At 49.0% G+C, this 18,339-nt stretch overlaps 6 protein-coding genes across 6 annotated transcripts; 5 read left to right on the top strand and 1 right to left on the bottom strand.

The window, feature by feature from the left end:
- Positions 1-685: 685 nt before the first annotated feature.
- On the bottom strand, positions 686-4,961 carry TrAFT101_008098 (uncharacterized protein). The gene is made up of 5 exons (XM_024909961.2): positions 3,947-4,961; positions 3,647-3,888; positions 3,431-3,565; positions 3,248-3,353; positions 686-3,171 (listed from the first exon to the last, which is right to left on the bottom strand). Exons 1-5 carry the CDS (start codon positions 4,534-4,536, stop codon positions 2,475-2,477), a joined length of 1,770 nt encoding a protein of 589 aa, XP_024758778.1. The 5' UTR covers positions 4,537-4,961; the 3' UTR covers positions 686-2,474.
- TrAFT101_008099 (uncharacterized protein) lies at positions 871-2,361 on the top strand (the record flags this gene model as incomplete). The annotated part of the gene is made up of 1 exon (XM_024906812.2): positions 871-2,361. The coding sequence occupies one exon, from the start codon at positions 871-873 to the stop codon at positions 2,359-2,361; it is 1,491 nt and encodes a 496-aa protein (XP_024758777.2).
- Positions 4,962-5,397: 436 nt separating the features above from the next.
- TrAFT101_008097 (uncharacterized protein) lies at positions 5,398-9,061 on the top strand. Its single transcript, XM_024910671.2, has 8 exons — positions 5,398-5,606; positions 5,690-5,974; positions 6,046-6,126; positions 6,197-6,286; positions 6,346-6,707; positions 6,771-7,888; positions 7,944-8,062; positions 8,127-9,061. The coding sequence occupies exons 1-8, from the start codon at positions 5,472-5,474 to the stop codon at positions 8,880-8,882; spliced, it is 2,946 nt and encodes a 981-aa protein (XP_024758779.1). The 5' UTR covers positions 5,398-5,471; the 3' UTR covers positions 8,883-9,061.
- A 654-nt stretch (positions 9,062-9,715) lies between these two features.
- On the top strand, positions 9,716-11,965 carry TrAFT101_008096 (uncharacterized protein). The gene has a single exon (XM_024900469.2). It carries the CDS (start codon positions 10,158-10,160, stop codon positions 11,682-11,684), a length of 1,527 nt encoding a protein of 508 aa, XP_024758780.1. The 5' UTR covers positions 9,716-10,157; the 3' UTR covers positions 11,685-11,965.
- A 396-nt stretch (positions 11,966-12,361) lies between these two features.
- TrAFT101_008095 (uncharacterized protein) lies at positions 12,362-14,589 on the top strand. The gene is made up of 5 exons (XM_024900450.2): positions 12,362-12,706; positions 12,778-12,937; positions 13,043-13,563; positions 13,766-13,867; positions 14,075-14,589. The coding sequence occupies exons 1-5, from the start codon at positions 12,596-12,598 to the stop codon at positions 14,303-14,305; spliced, it is 1,125 nt and encodes a 374-aa protein (XP_024758781.2). The 5' UTR covers positions 12,362-12,595; the 3' UTR covers positions 14,306-14,589.
- Positions 14,590-15,872: 1,283 nt separating this feature from the next.
- On the top strand, positions 15,873-17,149 carry TrAFT101_008094 (uncharacterized protein; the record flags this gene model as incomplete). The annotated part of the gene is made up of 4 exons (XM_066128234.1): positions 15,873-15,885; positions 16,173-16,312; positions 16,394-16,855; positions 16,961-17,149. 4 exons carry the CDS (start codon positions 15,873-15,875, stop codon positions 17,147-17,149), a joined length of 804 nt encoding a protein of 267 aa, XP_065984351.1.
- Between the last annotated feature and the right edge of the window lie 1,190 nt (positions 17,150-18,339).

Genomic DNA, 18,339 nt, shown 5'->3' with positions numbered 1-18,339 from the left:
ATTTTTTTTTTTTTTTTAAAAAAAAAAAAAATCGAGGTGATTCTTCGAGTCGCAGCGAAGCGATGTCCCTCAAATTATGGGTGCGCTGACGGCACTTTTAAGCAGACAAACGAGACAAGTATACCCAGGGACATGTTAACCACCGTTCATTGACCATAGCCGACTTCTTATCTCGCACTTGTAGATCTTACTATATCTTGAGTTTGTTCATTTCCGGGGAACGATGGAAAACAGACCCATAGACCTAGCACGTTGCACTGGGAGGTAATGACGTTATTTTGTCCTCTCTAGCTAGCTATATATCTATAGTGAGTAATTAACAGACACCTCTCAAAATCTCACCGATAAACGTGGTGTTGCGATGAAGCAAGATAGGGCCCTTAGACCGCCGACAAGCGGACTTTGGTATTTGCGGCGTAAATGATGTTTGCCGACATAAACTCAACAAAATGGTCCGACTAAATGAAATACGGTTTGCAACTCAATTTGAACTCGATCTTCTACTGGACAGTGATAAACCCAAATATGCGAGATCGGCCGTTGATGTGAGATCATGGTGTGTATTGCGTGCTATGCGCGTTGTGTGGCGACTTTATAGCGGCACATCAACCATACTATTGCTCCATGCACAGAATATTAGTTCAGTCACTCTCATATGATTCAGTAGGGCTAATAGTGAAGTTTTGCGTACTTGAGGTATTTTGTCGGGTATTTAAAATGTAATTTTTTTTACTTCTTATATGAAATACATGAAAGCCTTCCAATATTAAATAGACTAGTGCTTCATCCCAGCTCTGCTATTGTATGCGCATCGCAAAGTTATATTCGCCCCTTCTTGATATATTACTGAATGATATAATTGAAGATCCAATGGGCGATAACATACTAGCTGCCGCCCCAGCGGACGGCGAGCAGGCCAAAGGGAAGAAACAAATTATCTTGAACGCTTTCGTCATGAATACTCCAGGCCACTTATCTCCTGGATTTTGGCGACATCCGAAAAACAAGACTGATCAGTACACGAAACTTTCATTCTGGACAGACCTTGCACAACTCCTGGATAAAGCACAGTTTCATGCCATGTTCATCGCAGATACTCTAGGACCATACGACGTATACAAAGGACCTTCGAACGTCGTGCCAGCTTTGGCATCTGGCGCTCAGTATCCAGTTAACGACCCATTATACCTGGTTCCTGCAATGGCAGCTGTAACCGAAAACCTCATTTTTGGCGTTACGGCTAGCTTGACATATGAGAAGCCCTATGCACTCGCTCGACGTCTATCAACTGTAGACCATTTGAGTGAGGGACGTGTTGCTTGGAACATTGTCACATCATATCTCGATAGCGCAGCTCGCAATCACGGACTCAAGGAGCAAATTCCTCATGACGAAAGATATGTCATTGCTCATGAGTACATGGAAGTGCTTTATAAACTATGGGAAGGGAGTTTTAGGGATGACGCAGTTCTTCGTGATCGCGAAAGTGGTACATATATCGCAAGTGATGGCGTTGTTCAAATACTGCACAAAGGCAAATATTTCGAGGTGCCTGGGCCCCATTTCTGCGAGCCATCTCCGCAGCGCACGCCATTCCTTTTCCAAGCAGGCGTATCTGAAGCAGGTAACGGTTTCGGAGGAAAGCATGGAGAGGCCATCTTTGTTGGTGGCCAGACGCCGGAGGGCGTAAGGAAGACTGTCAATAACATACGAGATGTAGCACGAAAGGAAGGCCGGAATCCAGACCATATCAAGATCATTGTTGGTATAAACGTCATCGTTGCTGCAACAGACGAAGAAGCTCAGGCCAAAAGGGAAAGTTATCTCCAGTACGCCGACCAAGAAGGCGCTTTAGCTCTATTTTATGGATGGACTAGGGTCGATCTTTCTGGTTACTCCGACGACGAAGATTTCCGCTTTACAGAGTCTCCAAGATTGCAGTCAATTGTCAGGAGATGGTCAGACACTATCCCAGGCACTGACAATCTTCCATGGACCAAGAGGAGAATTGTAGAATATCTCAGCTTGGGTGGCCTTGGAGCAAAAGCGGTAGGAAGTCCAACAACTGTAGCAGATGCGCTAGAGAGATGGATCGACGTATCTGGAGTAGACGGATTCAACTTGGCTCACGTCACAAACCCAGGTAGTTTCGAGGATATCATCGAGTATCTTCTTCCTGAGCTAAGAAAGCGAGGTGTATTCAGAAATCATGTTGAGAAAGAGGGCGCAACGGCAAGAGAAGTATTCATCGGGTCTAAAAGGCTGCCAGAGGATCACCCAGGCAGTCAGTACAGGTGGCGAGCCGGCGAGGCGCTGCCAAAATATCGCCAGACAGAAAATGGGAAAGCAGTTAGCGATTAGAAGATACCCGTTATAGCGCGCCATGATCTATGCCTTTGTATACCGATAGTTTCGGTGTCTCCCTCAGACCATCTAATGCATCATCGATGTATTATGACGTTCTCTGGGCATCTTTAAATAAGTTCGCTTGCACTTAAAGACTGTCGAAGTAGCCTTAGTGCATTTTGATATGAAGGCACATTTGCAAAGATGTTTGCTTGAGAAAAAGTCACCAGAAACTCGTGTAGAAAGGTCTTATCGGAGACATCTTCTCGAGTGTTTGCGGCCAACGCGAGCGTCAAAGCACAGCTAAGCGTGATATGAACAAAAACCCACGATCTCCGAATTGGACAATCGAGCCTGAGCAGTTCCAGATACGTGCGAAGAACAGAGCGACAGCGCTCCAGATGGGTGTCTGTGAGCTCTTTGCTGTATGCATTCCCATACGAGAGCATCACTGGGCGGTAGAGACAGAGCACTACCGAGTCCACGAATTCGCGGAAGAAGTGATGTTGGATAGAATCGTCACGGGTTCTGCATACTGCGGCATGCTGAAGGTGAGGGGCTGATCGCGCGACAATTTGGTCAACTACCTTCTTGAAATCACGTATCTCAAGAAGGGAGAGCTGTCGTTTTGAGAATCTAGCCTTGCTGGTAGCTTGGCTAATTTTATTGGCCGTTATGAATAGGTGATTGCAGCTGTGGGTGAAAGGATACTGCCGAGATGATTTTTGTGGCGGTGATTCGATTGAGATATCTTCCAGAACCGTAATACAGGACGGCCGCCCGTACCAAAGAGAGACCAGCGTGTCTTGCCATATTAATGATCGCCTATATAATTGTTCATCGTAAACATGATGAGTCAGATGTTTGTGCCATTTCGTAAGAAAATGAAATTATTACGTACCAGATATAGTATTTTACGGTCGCCTCACCTTTTTGATCAATGGCAACATTGTCGGGGTCTGGAGAGCAGTGAAGGCCGAGTGTTTGCGCAAGTCGTATCGTCAGACCTGGAAGTACACGCATGATAATAATTAGCACAATACTTCTTTCATCCTTTTCACCCGATTTCACCAATATTATTCACCTAAAATTGACCAAGACGCTCCAGCATTCGCCTGATTCTGCAAGAAGTTGACAAGCAGTATGAGGGCCTGGATAGTATGGATATCAGGAAAAGAGATGAAGTTATTCAGTCGCAAGCACTGGAATGAGCAGCATGCTGTATGGATTTCGGTATTTGTTAGAATCATCGATCATAAATACAAAAAAAAAAAAAAAAGGTAGAGGCGATGAGACCGACCAAAAACGCCAGCTTTGAGCAGCTCAGATTCTTGGTCGGAACGAAGCTGCGCGCTACACGAGAGAATACTGAATAACAGTCCGAACCAAGTTAACCTGCAGTCAGGTGGTGGGTTTTGCAAAGCTGTAATAGGATTATTTCTCTTTGCATTCAGAAAACGAGACAGTGCAGCTTCAAATTGAACGAAATTGATAGTAAAAGGCAAAATACGAAATAGCGATGTCTGGAAGTACTGAACATAACTTTCTGCCTATTAGTTTGAAGATACCTGGACTGAGAGACATTGCAATAAAGACTTACCTCTTTATATGTTCGTCTTCAGGTAAAGCTTTGTATATAATTTCAGGACCGTCTTCCGGTTTCCACAGGTTTGCAAACGGTATTAGAGCACCCGAATCCTGAAGACAAAGAAGCTCGAATATGGTTTGCGGATTTGTTGAGGGCCCAAACGCAGCTATCGATGGGCTGCTCCGGCCCTGAAGCTGTTGATGAGAGCTGAGACTCTGGTACATCGTGAGAAGACTGGGAAGAGACTCTGGGCCTAGATGAACCTTGGCATTGTACGGGGCAATCGGATTCACATATAATCCTTGGGACATGTCATTTGCAGTACCAGTGGCTACAGGTTCGCCTTCACTCGCAGCAGATGAGCCCGGATTAGAGACATTATTAGCTTTAAGCGAGTGAATCACATCCGGAGCTAGAGTATAATTGCAAAGATCCGGGTGTCCACGGATGGTGCAGCTGTCACAAGGCTGACCGAAGTTGCATTTGACCTTTCGTCGCCGACACGGATAACAGGCCTTTGCTGCTCGAAATCTTCGCTTCTTGGCAATCACCAAGTCATACTCACGGCTAGAAATATCCTGCGGCGCCTGGTCTTGGGACATTGAGACACGGTATTGTCAGTGACGGCGGCGGTAACTCGGCATGTGTTTCCGTTACTGTTGATTCTTTAACTTGCGGTTGCATTGAAGCCTGATGCAATTTTCATGCTTGAATTCCTGCTTAGCATCCAGTGGCGGAGAGGGTCCCTTGAAAACGAATGAAGGTTTTGGGCATGGTGATAAAATGATAAATGCTATTCATACATATAGGTAGCTAATCGTTGCTGTTGAGTACGTCGTATCTTCTGGCTTGTAAGTGCCGAGGCCGGTGCCCCGAGAACTGCCAATGATCTGTCATCTGCTTATAAGCTCGCCGCCGCTTAAGTGGATCAACTAGAGCATAGTGGCTCTCATTTGCTCAAAGCAGGGATGCACTGCTGTGTGTGATGGACGAATGTGCAAAACAAGGCGGAGAACGCTTTGCGGCAATTTTTTTACGAGTAAGAAAGGTTCAAATGAGGCAATAGATTGGTACATGTACCTAGACGTTAGATGATAGGAAAGGGAGAAACAAAGTCACATGTCTTGAGACGAAATTGACGGAGGAGGCTCGGAAAAAAAGGTCCGGTACATTAATAAAATACCTATTTCGAAGGCATGCAAAGGTATCTATGAAAAGCTTGGTCCCTACGGTGGTCGCGAATGCCAAGTATGGTAATTGGTAATGCCAAATTCTCAGCTAAAGCTGGTGTAATAGGTAGTATTTGGTAGAAGAGTTACTCCATACTCTTTCTACCCAGCGGCAGCCTCATCGTGCACCGCCATAATCAGCCACATATGGTGGGGTTATTGTGGCTGGTCCCTCAGCCTTGCGCAGGTCCAGTCTTGCTCCAAATCAGCCCCTCCAAGCCATTCAACGATTCTCATGCGGTTTGCTGCCCTGAAGCCTGACAGCGATCAAGAACGTGTGGTCGGGAAGTATCAGCACCACGCTCCTCATGAATCGCCAGAGACCTCGCCTGAAGAATGGGGTTGACCTCCAGCTTCAGTCGGCCTTTCATGACGGCAACTGGCCTGTCGTGATCCGCCTTGCCGAGAAGCGAGCCAAGATCTCCAATGATCAGTACTATGAGGTGAGTTTCGCAGCTCATAGATTCAACTTTAAGAGATGATGTTTCCAGGACGATGAAGCTGACCGAATATCTCCTTGCCATAGTTTCTCCAGGTCTGTGCCGAGAGCCAGCTTGATGATCCCAACGCCAAATTCGCTGCGGTTGCTGCTGTCTGGAAGCATGTCAAGGACGGCAGCACTATCAAGGATGTAGAGGCAATTGAGCTGATGGAGTGGGCCACCACAAACTTGATCGATGCAGATGATTTTTCCGAGACTCTGGGGCCGTTGAGAGTGCGCGCCGTCAAGGCTGCCCCGAAAGACAAGTTTGCCGCCACACGCTGTCTGGAATCGTGCTTGCTTCACTGGGATTTGGCCAGCGCCCAACAGGTAAAACCACGGCATTTCATATAGCTTGACAGGCAATTTTGGAATTGGCACAGGTGGCTCACAAAATGCAGATTGCGGCCATCATCGATCGCTCGTTCCCGCAGGAAAGGGATTGGCTATTCTGGAATATAGTCATCACACATCTTCTTTCTGTGAGTTTCATATTCAGATTGCTATTCATATATACAGCTCCAACGCTTCAGCTTGCTGATTCTGGTACAGAAAAGTCCATTGATCTCGCCCGACAAAAGGAAGCTCTACGGTACCTTAGCTCAAAAGCAGATCGAGAGAGCTGCTCAAGCCACAGAACAGGTATTCTACTATCAAAGGACGATGTAGACAATTTCAATACTAAGTACAGGCTCTCCTAGGCTGAAGCAGACTCAAATGAGGCATCTACAAAGGCCCCTTCTAGGCGTGTGAAGACGGAAGAAGAAGTCCTTTTGCTCTATGACATTGTTGAGACACACGGCACTCCTGAAGACTTTCGCAAACTTATTTCTAGCCCTATTTTCTCTCCTGTTGCGCAGTTTCGCCAAGGTCGAAAAGAGGTGGTGATGCGCTCCATTGCCAAATTTAGTCGAGATGGTGACTGGCCGACTGTATTCAACCTTTGCAACGACTGTCTTTCCGACTGCGATGCCGACGGACAATCGACTCTACTTGCATCAGATATTGCCATGTGGCGGCATCTGATTACTGCGGCCAGCCATATGAAGGACACACATCCAGAGTTAGTGATGCACCACATCCTTGTCAGTTCCTTGTCTATAACACTGCTAATCCATTAAACTAGCTCTGCAAACGTTATCCAAAAACTGCTTTCAAAACTTCTGTCGTCTAGCCACATGAGACCTATGTACAGACGAAATATCTTACTAGCAAGAGTTTTGGCAGTATTCAGCCTTGGTCCAAGTGACGAACCCGATTTAGCAGATGCCCAGCCTTCTTCATTACGACTTCAAGAGCTGATCCACTACATTGATGATCAGCATACTAGCCCAGCATGCTTTAGTGACGTGAAGACTCTGATGGAAAGCCTTGATGCTGCCGGATTGAAGTATCTAGCATACGATCATTTGCCTAAGTTGGCAGGAGGTGACTCAAGCGACTTCAGGGCGGCCACCACGCGATTGCTGGCTCTTAAGGCACAGTATCTATTATTAACGCACCGAAAGACCAAGTCTCGGGACCAAAATCAACAGCTCAACTGCACGGTTTGTGAATCTACAGTGGAGGCAGCGTTGTGTCATACTTGCCTGTCTCAACTATCACAAGCAGGTGTAACCTTTTACACTTCGGTCATAAAGTCTGAGGGTGACAAAACCAAGATCAACGCCGAGATCATGCCAGAACTTGCAATATTGATTGCATTTTGCGGCCTAAACTTGGCTTTCAGTGAGCACCAAGCTGGGCAGCTTCTAAAACCACAGGCAACGCGCCAACTCATTCGTGCCCTCCTCTTACTCGACGACCATCTCGCCCAGAACTCAGGCCATAGTCAGCTATCTCTTGTTCTAACACAGCTACACATACGCCTTGGTTCAGGCTCTAGGGCCAGCGATATCTGGGACGTCATCGGCGTCAAGCGCACCATAATCGACTCTCTCGGCCCCATCTTCTACGATCGCCTATCGACAATTTCCCCTGCTTTATTGTCAACTTACGACAGCTGGGGCAGCCATCTGATGGATCTTTTGCAGTCGCACTACGTAAATTCCTTGAAGCTAAAGATGCATCAGCGCTTGATAGACGCTTTTGAATCAGGAAGCTACAGCAGCGTGGTGGAAATCCCACGATACATCGAGCGCCTTCGATCGAGCTGTACGAGGGCAATGAGTCTTGCAGAAGCGCGAAGAATCGAAAGATTCCTAGGACAAACTTCACGCGAACTGGAATCAGATCCGCGATTTAGTAAGATTGAGGACTGGTGAAATTTTACTCTGCAATTGAACTAATGATTGGACAGATGAGGTTAACGATGATACGCATCTCACCCAGACAATCGATTACGGATCATTTCCGTCCTGGAACAGCAGCACAGTCCAGCCGATGCACCTCAAGCTTCGGCTTGGACCAGCCCCGTCGGTAAGTGAAACTTCACCTACTTTTCTTTGTATAAGTATTTGTGCTAAATGTATCAAACCCACAGAACCGCCGATGCCATCTATCCATGTTAGCCGAAGCGTTCCACGAGCTACTGACTTATAAATCCCCAGCTAGCTACAAAGCTTCAGCGGGGAGCTCGGAATATGATCATATTTTCATTACAGAAACATTGGGCCGCCTGAGTAACTCTTTCCCAAGGTTCCTGGCCGGCCCTGATGATGAAATGACCCCGCCGGAGCTCTTCTATTTTGAAACTATTAGCCTGCTTTGCACTCTAATGTCTCTGTGCATCGATTTTGATCGATCTTCCGATATTTCCGATGCGTTATATCAAATAACAGAGGCCTTGGGTCTAAGTCTTGAAAACCAACGAAGCCAGATTTTACACAGCGAGAAGTCTTCCATTGAGCGTACAGTTACAATGCTTGGGTCGATGCACAACATTGCCATGCTTCGAGATACAACCGCAGCAATCAAACTGGCTGCTCAATGGATCTTGAACCATAATGAGAAAGAAAAAGCACGGGATAGATCAGGAAAGACCAGCCTTCCCAAAGAATTGGCGTCTAAGATTAAAGATCTACAAACGGCAGCAGAAAAGAGCATTAAGGAGGGCCAGGGGTGGATATCAGAACTCAAGACGGAGGTCATGTCGAGAGACTTTGAGCCTAAGCTCAAAAGATGGGTATTAGAAGACGAGGACGCAATCAAGAGTATCCTCACTATGGACTCGCTGCCTGGGCTGATTGATAGCTGGCAGTTGAACGTCAAGGGTTGGCTGCAGGTCAAATGGGCATAGATGTACCTTTAGGCGGGGTAGAGTAGATAGATGATGATGCTACGGGATATGATGCATCTATAACGGGTCAGTACATACATACATACCTGCGAGTAAGAGTTTCATAAAGCTTTCTAGAACGAACCAGGCTTTACAAGCGCTGTCGCGTCTGTCAATGAATAGAGGCCTGCTAATGTCTGGGCATGCCACACACCAATGCAGGCAAATTACCTATCTGAAAACGACGGGGATTCCCACGACAATCTGTTTTTGAGATTGGATAACCCCAAAAAAAGAACTCCATACAACTGCAGCAACTACCATTATCAACCGATAAAAGGAGGAAAGATGCCAATCCAAAAAAAAAAAAAAAAAAAAAAACTTATCCTAGGCTCATGAAACAGGCTTCGCCATTGGGTGTGGAGTGAATATCGCAATTGAGGCGGGTCCCCCTTTTCTGCGCTGAGCCTTGATTGCGCGTACATGCACGTCACCACCGGCGGCTTTTTCTTCTAATTTGCGATTGTCGCAGTTGAGAGGCTTGACGATAAGGGCCATTACTCGTACCAACGGCGGCTTCATTACCCACTTGTCGGTGAATGAGGCCTGGCCGCTGCAGATTTTCCGCGTACAAGCATGGATTTGCGTTGAAATCCAGCGTCACGCACGCGACCCGATCACTGCAACGGCGCTCCAGATACAGGATGGGCCATCAAAGATCACTACCCCAGCCAGGGTATATCTTTCCCCGGCTTCTTTCTCCCTCTTCTCCCTCTTGGCTTCATTTACCGTTATGATTGTCCCAATTAATTCCCACAAAACTTTTCTATCTTGGCAATGCCAAGCACTCGGCTAACACGGCTCTGTTTCTACCGGCACGCGCGTCCATTTCGGCTTGTCGCCTGCCCATACTTGTCTGCATTGTACCTAGCTGGCATCATGGCCTGTATTATCTTGCTTGTGTTGTGTCCCTAGTGGATGGGCATCTGGCCTTAGTAGTAGCCGATAGGATCTAATTTGGAGATGAGATGCTCCGACTTGCGTTGACAGCGCGCGACGCCAGCTTGGCGCATCCCTGGAGCATCTCCCCTGACACGCCGGGACCTGCAAGGAGGCGATGAAGGTATAACGTCTAGTTCTGCTATGATGCAGGTTATTTTTTTTTTTTTCTTTCCGACTGTATGGAGCTGAATTGTTTTTGGCAACATCTGTGCAACGACCGTGAAGAGAGAGAAGAAGAAATACGTTAAACGAAGCCGGCCCTCGTTCTAGTCAAGATCATGCAGATGATCCATAATGCTTATCAGACGCTGCCATTCGCCAGTCTCACACAGGAGCCTTACGGTCGTCATCATTGTGATTACGGTATTTCTTCTTACTCTGCTTGCTAAGAAAGAACATAGCAAGGGAACAAGGCAATACGAGCTGCCTTTTGGCCTGGGTATTGCAATCTCAGCACAGGACGGTTTCCATTCAGTCAAATCATGTCCCTCAGATCTGGATTATTTGAGACGCAAGGAGTACGGGTTGACTCGCAATGTCGTCTTTCGAAAACGGTGTTTTCGTGGCGTATATAGCAATGAGAGTAGCCCGCGTGAGTCTGTCGCCGATGTCGACAGGCCATTGTTAGGATCGAGAGCAGACATCCTGGATCTCGATGACGAATGTAATAGTGTTTCATCTTCTAGTTCATTAGACCAGGCCAGATCTTGTGACCCTATTACGTTTCCGATATCAGCGCCATACCCAATGGCTAATTTCTCGAATGTCATCTTTGGTGTGGCGACGACACTCTCTCGTTTGCAAGACTCGGTTCCTCAGATTTCTCACTGGATGTCAGGGACTGGTGCTTTGTTTCTGGCCATTGTCGTTGACGAATCGGTTACCGACGATAGTCTTACTTCGTTAGAATCACTCTATGACAGTCACGATATCAACCTAACAGCCATTCGACCATGGAACTGCTCATTTAATGTCAACGAGCAGCATTTTGCCATCATTCGGGACCTACATGATTATTCAAGCCAAGAGACGCAATGGGCAGCTATCATTGACGACGACACATTCTTTCCCTCGCCGTATTCAATCACGCAGCTCCTAGCATCACACGATCCGTCTCTGCCAACCTACATCGGCGGCCTTTCCGAAAGCCAGGGGGCAGTAGACTACTTTGGCGTCATGGCTTATGGAGGCGCCGGGGTCTTCATGAGCATGCCGCTCATACGACAGCTGGACTCCCATGTCGACGAATGCTTAGCCGCGAGCCTCACCAGAGAAGGAGACGGTCTGTTAAGTGGTTGCATATACAACCACACACAGACGCAATTAACCGTCGTCCCCGGACTCTACCAACTCGACATGAGAGGCGACCTCAGCGGCTTTTACGAATCTGGCGTCTTCCCGCTCAGCCTCCACCACTGGAAGTCATGGCACCAGGCCCCCGTCGACAAGATGGCCAAGATTGCCGATTTCTGCGGCGAGTGTTTCTTACAGCGGTGGAGGTTCAACGGTGATACCATCCTAGCCAACGGATACAGCATTAGCATCTACGAGGGCGGCATAGCCAAGCCCGACTTGGATCTCATCGAAGGCACATGGGAGGCAGCGAGGGAATACGAGAGCACAATGGGCAAGATGAGGGACAGGGTGGACGACGGCAAGAAAAAGAGCTACCGGCTTATCGACGCTGAGGAGGTGGATGGGAGTTTACGGCAAGTGTTTTTGCGTCATGGGTCTTCCGATTTGGATAAGGATGGCGAGTTGGAGGCAATGGACGAGGTCGTGGAACTTTGGTGGGAGTGGCCGCAAGACGACGAGTATTGAAGCCGAGAGCGTGTGAATGAGCTCAGATTTTTTTTGGGGGGGGAATTTGTTTTTACTGTGTTTTGCTTTCGTCTTGTCACGCTTGATTGATGAACCGATGGACAGGGATACTAAAGGACTGGCGATGGGAGTTGGCGGGATGGGGTGGTTTGTATTTTGTGCGTGGCGTTTACGGCTCCTACTCTATGAGATAAACTTGTTGCAACATCCATAGCATCGAAATACTAAACAAGATCGGACAAATCTCGCCATTTGGCTCACAGATGGCAAGTCAGGTCACAATCTACAGTGCTATGCTCGTCCATGGCGGCTTCAACATGCACATCGACAGACCGCACGCTAGGCAGGACTAAGCAGTAGACATGAAAAGACTTCCGAGTCACTGAACAGCATCCCATTTGCGACAACGGATGGTGTATAGAGTCAGCTATATTCTAACTTTGTGTATATCAGCCGGAGAAGCAGAGGGCGTCGTATGTAGAGACAGAATCTCGCAAATGTCCGAATAGGGTAAAAATTGTCTGTTGATTCTTAGCGCAGAGGCGATTGGATTGGCTGGATAAGTGCGGAGAGAGATCTGTGGAGATGGTGGTGGCGTTTATTTTGTAGTGGTATTGCCTGTTTTTGGCAGAATTTGAGAGAAGGAAATGCATTCTAAGAATTGCCGGCAAGGGTACCGTACATGCTGCATCTCAACACCATACATGGACCTTGGTGACTGCGATAGGTGCATGTAATACATGTTGGGGGAGGAAGCATGCGTGAGACCATATAAACCCAACAGTGCGGCTATTGACGATTACGTTCTTTTAGAGGCGTTCTGTGAGCGACTTTTCCTGTATCTCTTCTCATTTATTTTTGAGCGTCCTTTGTCGATTTGATTCCTCCCTAGCTGCAGAGGCACTTTCAAGATGGACACGCTTCGGGAGTTGTCTGTTGGCAGACTATTGGAGACATTCGCGTCTCACCCGCTTACGGCGCTGGGAGCTGCTGTGCTCTTTCTGAGTATGGTATACACGCTTGTACGTATCATATCATTTGCGAGACATACAATCAACGAGTCTCTTTTATTAACCACGCCGTCCGTCTCTAGATGCCGTCGAGCCGTCGCAATGTCCCCTCATTCAACTCTCCACGGCCCGAAAAGCAATCCAAGGATGCTCTGAAAATCGACCCATTGAATGACCTGGACTGGAAGGCCGTTGAGCCCACGAAATACCGACCATTCAAGCCCATTTACCACATCACCATGGGTAAGTTCTATTCTCCTGGCAGCCCACTCTCACTTACACACCCGCGAACATCGAGTAGGACCCTTCACTGCCAATGTCACAACTAACGGAACACACAAAAAATAGCACTGAAAGCAGACACCCCTTCGGAGCTCATCACCGTCGACACAGACTACTTTGACAGAGTCTCGCTGCGGCGCCAGATCATCACCCAGCATGGTGCCTTGGTCCACGGCTGTCTTCCCGCCGGTGTCGAAGCCGTCAACGAGCTCTACCAATTCCTGCTCAAGGACTATCTCCCAACTCGCTTCCCAACCATGTTCCAGCTCCGGGATCAGGGCCTTCGGTTCGAGAATCTTGTGACCGGCCAGACGTTCCCCACGGCTGTGCCCGAAGATCCAGCTGCGGCACTGCGGACCCTCGCCGAGACAGTCGAGGAAGACATGTTTCTGCTGATTGGCGAGCCAGAGGGGCACCGTGCAGTGGCATTTCAGTGCTGTTTTCCGTCAGGATTTGATCCATCGTCAAAGGTGGGCAAGTTGCTGAAGGAGATTCACTCGCCGGTGCCTTCGTACGACAAGATTGGACCAAGCATGGAGAGGTTCTTTGGCAAGATTGAGGTGGGCAACAATGTAAAGCGAACAAACGTGAGTTATTGTCTCTGTCTTCTTTCCTTTTTGCCTCCTTTCTCTCTTTTCTTCACACTTCTCTTTATTCTGCTGTTTACTTTGTGATGCGGCTGAAGCCGAGGCTGAGGCTGAGATTGAAGCCCATCTGAGAGGAGCTGAACACGATCAAATGTGTGCACGTACATGTGTTGAACCTGAACTAATCAAACATCTTGTGTAGTGGGGCATACAAACAGATGGCAACTTGTTTCATTACGAACGGCACGATGGACCAACCAGCGATGCTCCATTGGCAGCTGAAGCAGAGACGGACATGAGCCAGGTGAGAGCCCCCTTTTATTTCATTGCATAAACCTTCCACGAGGCGGTGTTACACTGTTATCACGTCCAGGTACTTGCTCGTACATGTGGCTACATGTATACAGCATTTGCACCACCCGCTGCGTGTACATGTATCTACTACTATACCTAAATAGCAGCTGATTCACATGAGTACATCATGTACTGACTCTTCCATCTCTCTGTCCAGACTTATGCTCGCATCGAGCTCCAGACGCTCAGCCGGCTGCCCAAGACTCGGGCCGTTCTCTTCTCCTTCAAGACGTACCTCTATTCGCTGCGGCAGCTCCGAGAGGAAGGGCTGGGCCCGCAGGTGGCAGATGCCATTGAGGGCCTCAAGACCGGCAACGCGCCGGGCATGTGGAATTACAAGGGCGCACCGCAGTGGGGAGAGCCGGTTTGCAGGTACCTGAGGTCATGAAGCTCATGGAGGTCATGAAGGTCATGGGGCAGATTAGATACGTGTAGAAAGGGCGATATCATTGAGGTATCATATACGGAGTACGTGGACGTACATATGAATGAGGGCGTGCCTTGTGAAACCAAGAGATGATACCAAAGCATCATGTACATCACATTGAAGTTGGTACATGTAGTATTGGTCGTGAGTATGGAGTTTTCAGCTTCTTGTCTAGTAGATTCATTTACATATAAAGCTCAAATCATTGATCTTTGCAACGCCATTTGTACGAGTTTAGAGTTGCCACAGACACATGCCTTGCCTCTCTTTTTGCTTCCGGTACCGACCCTTTGTCTACCCGGATCATGCCTTGTTTCACATCTCGCGACATTAATCAATTGCCCATGCACGCTGCAGCTGGTTACATGCATCTTGCATTCACCGAAGCCACCACACGCATCGGCCACCTCAGCTTGTGCGGCGTCGTTGCGAAGCGGCAGCAAATGCGGGACGGCGATTCGCACAGCGGCAGGTTTAGCGCTCCTGCAACCGGATTCCAGGGCCTGGCGCACGGCCGCTCGCCCGCTAATCAGGTCGCCTCGCCCGCTGCAGGCCACCACACGAGACGCTACAAGTGCTGTGGCATGCGCGCAAACCGCTCTGCAGCTGACCCGGCCCGGCATCTTATAAATTTTGCACTGCTCACTCTCTCCTCTCCTCTCCTCTCCTCTCCTCTCTCTCTTATATCTTCCCCCTCTTCCTCTTCTTCTCCTCTGCGTTCCGCCTCTTTGCCTCTCGTTTGCGCGTTATTCCCCATCTCTTTGCCTGCACCTCCCTGCATCTCTCTTCTCTCCCTCTTCACGTGCACCCAGCGCTCAGCATCTCAGCTACCGCCCAAGTGCCGACGGTGCCTTATCGCCTCACTAGCAGCAAAAACTCCCCTGTAAAACCCTCCCGCTGGTGGCTCGCCGCCCAATCACAGCGCCCTCCCTGTCTGTTCCAGAGGGCTGAACTGCCGCTAAAATCGCCAGCAGCGAGCCTCGTGATCCACCTTTATCCGTCGTCGCACGGGGAACGTCACCGCAACGTACCGACCCGAAAACCGCCAACTGAGAAGCTTCAGAAACGGCCAGACAAAAACTTGCTTCTCCCCCATCGACCCGGCACCAGCCTCGCGCCTCGACCCGACGCAAGCCCCGTCCAGCTTTTGACTTCTCTCTCCTGCTTGATCTGCGTCCTGCCATCCTCGACGAGTCCGATCGGTGACGAATATCCGCATAAAAAAGACGAGACACAGAGACAGCAAGACAGAGACAGAGACACCATCTGAGCGCCAGCCCGGCTTCCGACGACCCAGATCCTCTCGCGCGCTCCATCGCAGGCTATGCTCTGAGGCCGCAGAGCTGCTGCGCGCTCCCGTCCATCCGTCACTCTCTCTTCCGCGGCCCTTCAACGAGCCTGTTGGGAGCTGCCTGCGTTTGCCGAGCTCTGAAGCTGCCTGTCCGTTGGCGTGTAGCGCGCGCCGATCCACCTCGTTTCGCGCCTCAACCCCGAATCTGCAGACGACGCAGCACATCACGCGGCCAACATGAGTCTCCCATGTGCGTTTGATTTCTTCTCGTCTCTTGGTGCTGTTGCCTCTGGCTGTTCTTCTTGTTCTTTCCGACCCTCCTCCCCCTTCGTTCCTTTGTTTTCCTTCTTTATTCCTTAAATCATCTACCCTACCCTGGCAACCCAATGCCTGGTGGTTCGATCCGATTCGATGCAACCTGGCATCGGCGCCTTTCCCTTGCCGGTGACTACGATGACTAAAGATGGCGATATGATGACAATGGCAACCCTATCATGGCTCATGGCTAACAAAATCCTGCTCTTCCCCCCATCACAGTGTCTTCCGACGACAAGAAGCGCTACACCGCCCTCATTGATGACATCCTCTCCACCGCCGACCTCGAGACCATCTCGCGCAAAAAGGTCCGCCAGGCCTTGGAGGCTGCTCTGGGCGGCAAGGACTTGAGTGAGCAAAAGGCAAGCATATAGTGCCATGAGAGGAAATCCACGTCTTGGCCCCAAAAAAAAAAAAAGACTAACCCGCCTGGCGTGTTCTAGGATGCTATCAAGAGGCTTATAGAGGAACGCTTCGATGCCGTCTCTGGCGCTGATGCCGGAGATGCTCCTCCCTCACCTCTGCCCGACGCATCCAGCAACAAGCGGCCAGCCGCCAATGGCACCTCTGACTACGACGATGCCTCCGCCTCTCCCGAGCCGGCCAAGAAGAAGGCCAAGCGGTCCTCGTCCATAGAAGATGCCGACGCCCGCCTGGCTGCTCAGCTCCAGGCGCAGGAAAACAGACTGGCAATGAGCCGCACCACCCGCGGCGGAGGTGACAAGGCGCGGATGGCAAAGAAGAAGAAGGCTCCCCGCAAGAAGAGCGCCAAGAAGGTCGGAGATGATGACGACAGCGAGGTTGATGCCAGCGGAGACTCTGCCAAGAAGCGTAAAGCCGGCGGTGGTTTCCAGAAGCCCTTCAACTTGAGCCCTACCTTGTCAGAACTATGTGGTGAAACTCAGGTAAGAAGAGGAGAAAAACACGTTCATGGGGTTGATTTGATTTGACATGCTCTTCTAATGTCCTTTTGGGGGGGACGCATTCCGCTAACATGACTATAACAATAGCTTTCCCGTCCTCAAGTCGTCAAGAAGCTATGGGAGCACATCAAGGCAAATGACCTTCAAGATCCCAAAGACAAGCGCCAGATTCGCTGTGACGAGAAGATGATGGCCGTGTTCAAGCAGGCCAAGGTTGACATGTTCCGGATGAATAAGGATATTGGAAGCCATCTCTACCCCGTTGGAGAGGAGTAAAAAGGGAGAGTTTCTGAAGGTGAGGAAAAAAACAAAACATGTTTTTCAAAACAGCAATACCATCATCACTTGTACCGGTAGCGGCCAGAGATGAAAGCAAACGACTTCATCGATTGCAGTGGGGTTTTCCGGGCGCGCCGGCGGCGTATTTGGGGTTACATAACAAGGCTGGGTCATCAATCATCATATTTCATTTACTATCATCCGTATAGGGGGGAAGAAGGAGGGATGGAAGGAGAGGAGTATTCAGCGAAGAGTCATTTGAATTTTCTTTGGTGTAAATGGAAATTGGGTGGCGGAGGGAAAGGCTAGGTCAGAGGGGACTCGACGGATTCATCTGGTGTTTTTTAGCTGTGATATCTTTTTTTTTTTTTTTTTTTTTTTTTTCATCTTTATCTTACCTTGGACGGTTTTCTTTGAGAGAATCGTGAATATAAAGGAAATAAATGGAGAATAAACAGCGTATAATGCTCCCAGCCGAACTAATATAAACAATGCTGCAGATTATCAATGTGGAGTTTACAATGGCTTTTTTGGGGTGGGAATGATGCAAAAACATGGAAGAGAAGAGATACTGCTCAGTGAATAAAGAAGTGGTGCTAGGGTAGCCTCAGAGATGTGTTACGGATGTGCCGAGAAGCTGCAGCTATACCCGTATTTTATTCGTATTAGCAATTGAAAATAAATTGAAACCAAAGCATACAATGGAAGCAAATGATTCCATGGGCCTGTTTCGTAACGAGCTACCCTATTGCTACCCTATTGCTGCTAGCACATTTGCGCCATGGCAATCCCCTATTCTACGGCCGGAGTGCCCGTACAAGGCAAACGTCACCGCTTCAAAGGCGAATGAGCCATGAGCAATAATAAATCCATCTAATCTAATCAGCCACATTGATCCAAGGCCTGCAGCAAGACAAGAGTGCTGTGAAACAAGTCCCCTATTTGCTTGATTTTAATTTCTTCAGCGTCGTTTGCCGGATGACTCCTCCCGCTGACTAGAGGCGGCCACCTGAGCTACCCGGCATTTGCAATAAAAAGCACAACAGGGCTATGATTCTACAGCGAGCCGCAGCTGCAGCTGAGTCATCAGGGCGGACTGCGCGGAAACACAGCCTTGCAAGGCGAAACGCGCGCCGCTGATTGGCCGCCCCAAGCCTTTCGCTCCAAGGGCTTGAAGCAGGGTAAAA

Source organism: Trichoderma asperellum, chromosome 4 (genome assembly GCF_020647865.1).
Source record: "Trichoderma asperellum chromosome 4, complete sequence".
Taxonomy (NCBI): Eukaryota; Fungi; Ascomycota; class Sordariomycetes; order Hypocreales; family Hypocreaceae; genus Trichoderma; species Trichoderma asperellum.
The sequence above is the reverse complement of the archived record's forward strand: the minus strand, read 5'-3'. Positions and strand labels throughout refer to the sequence as shown.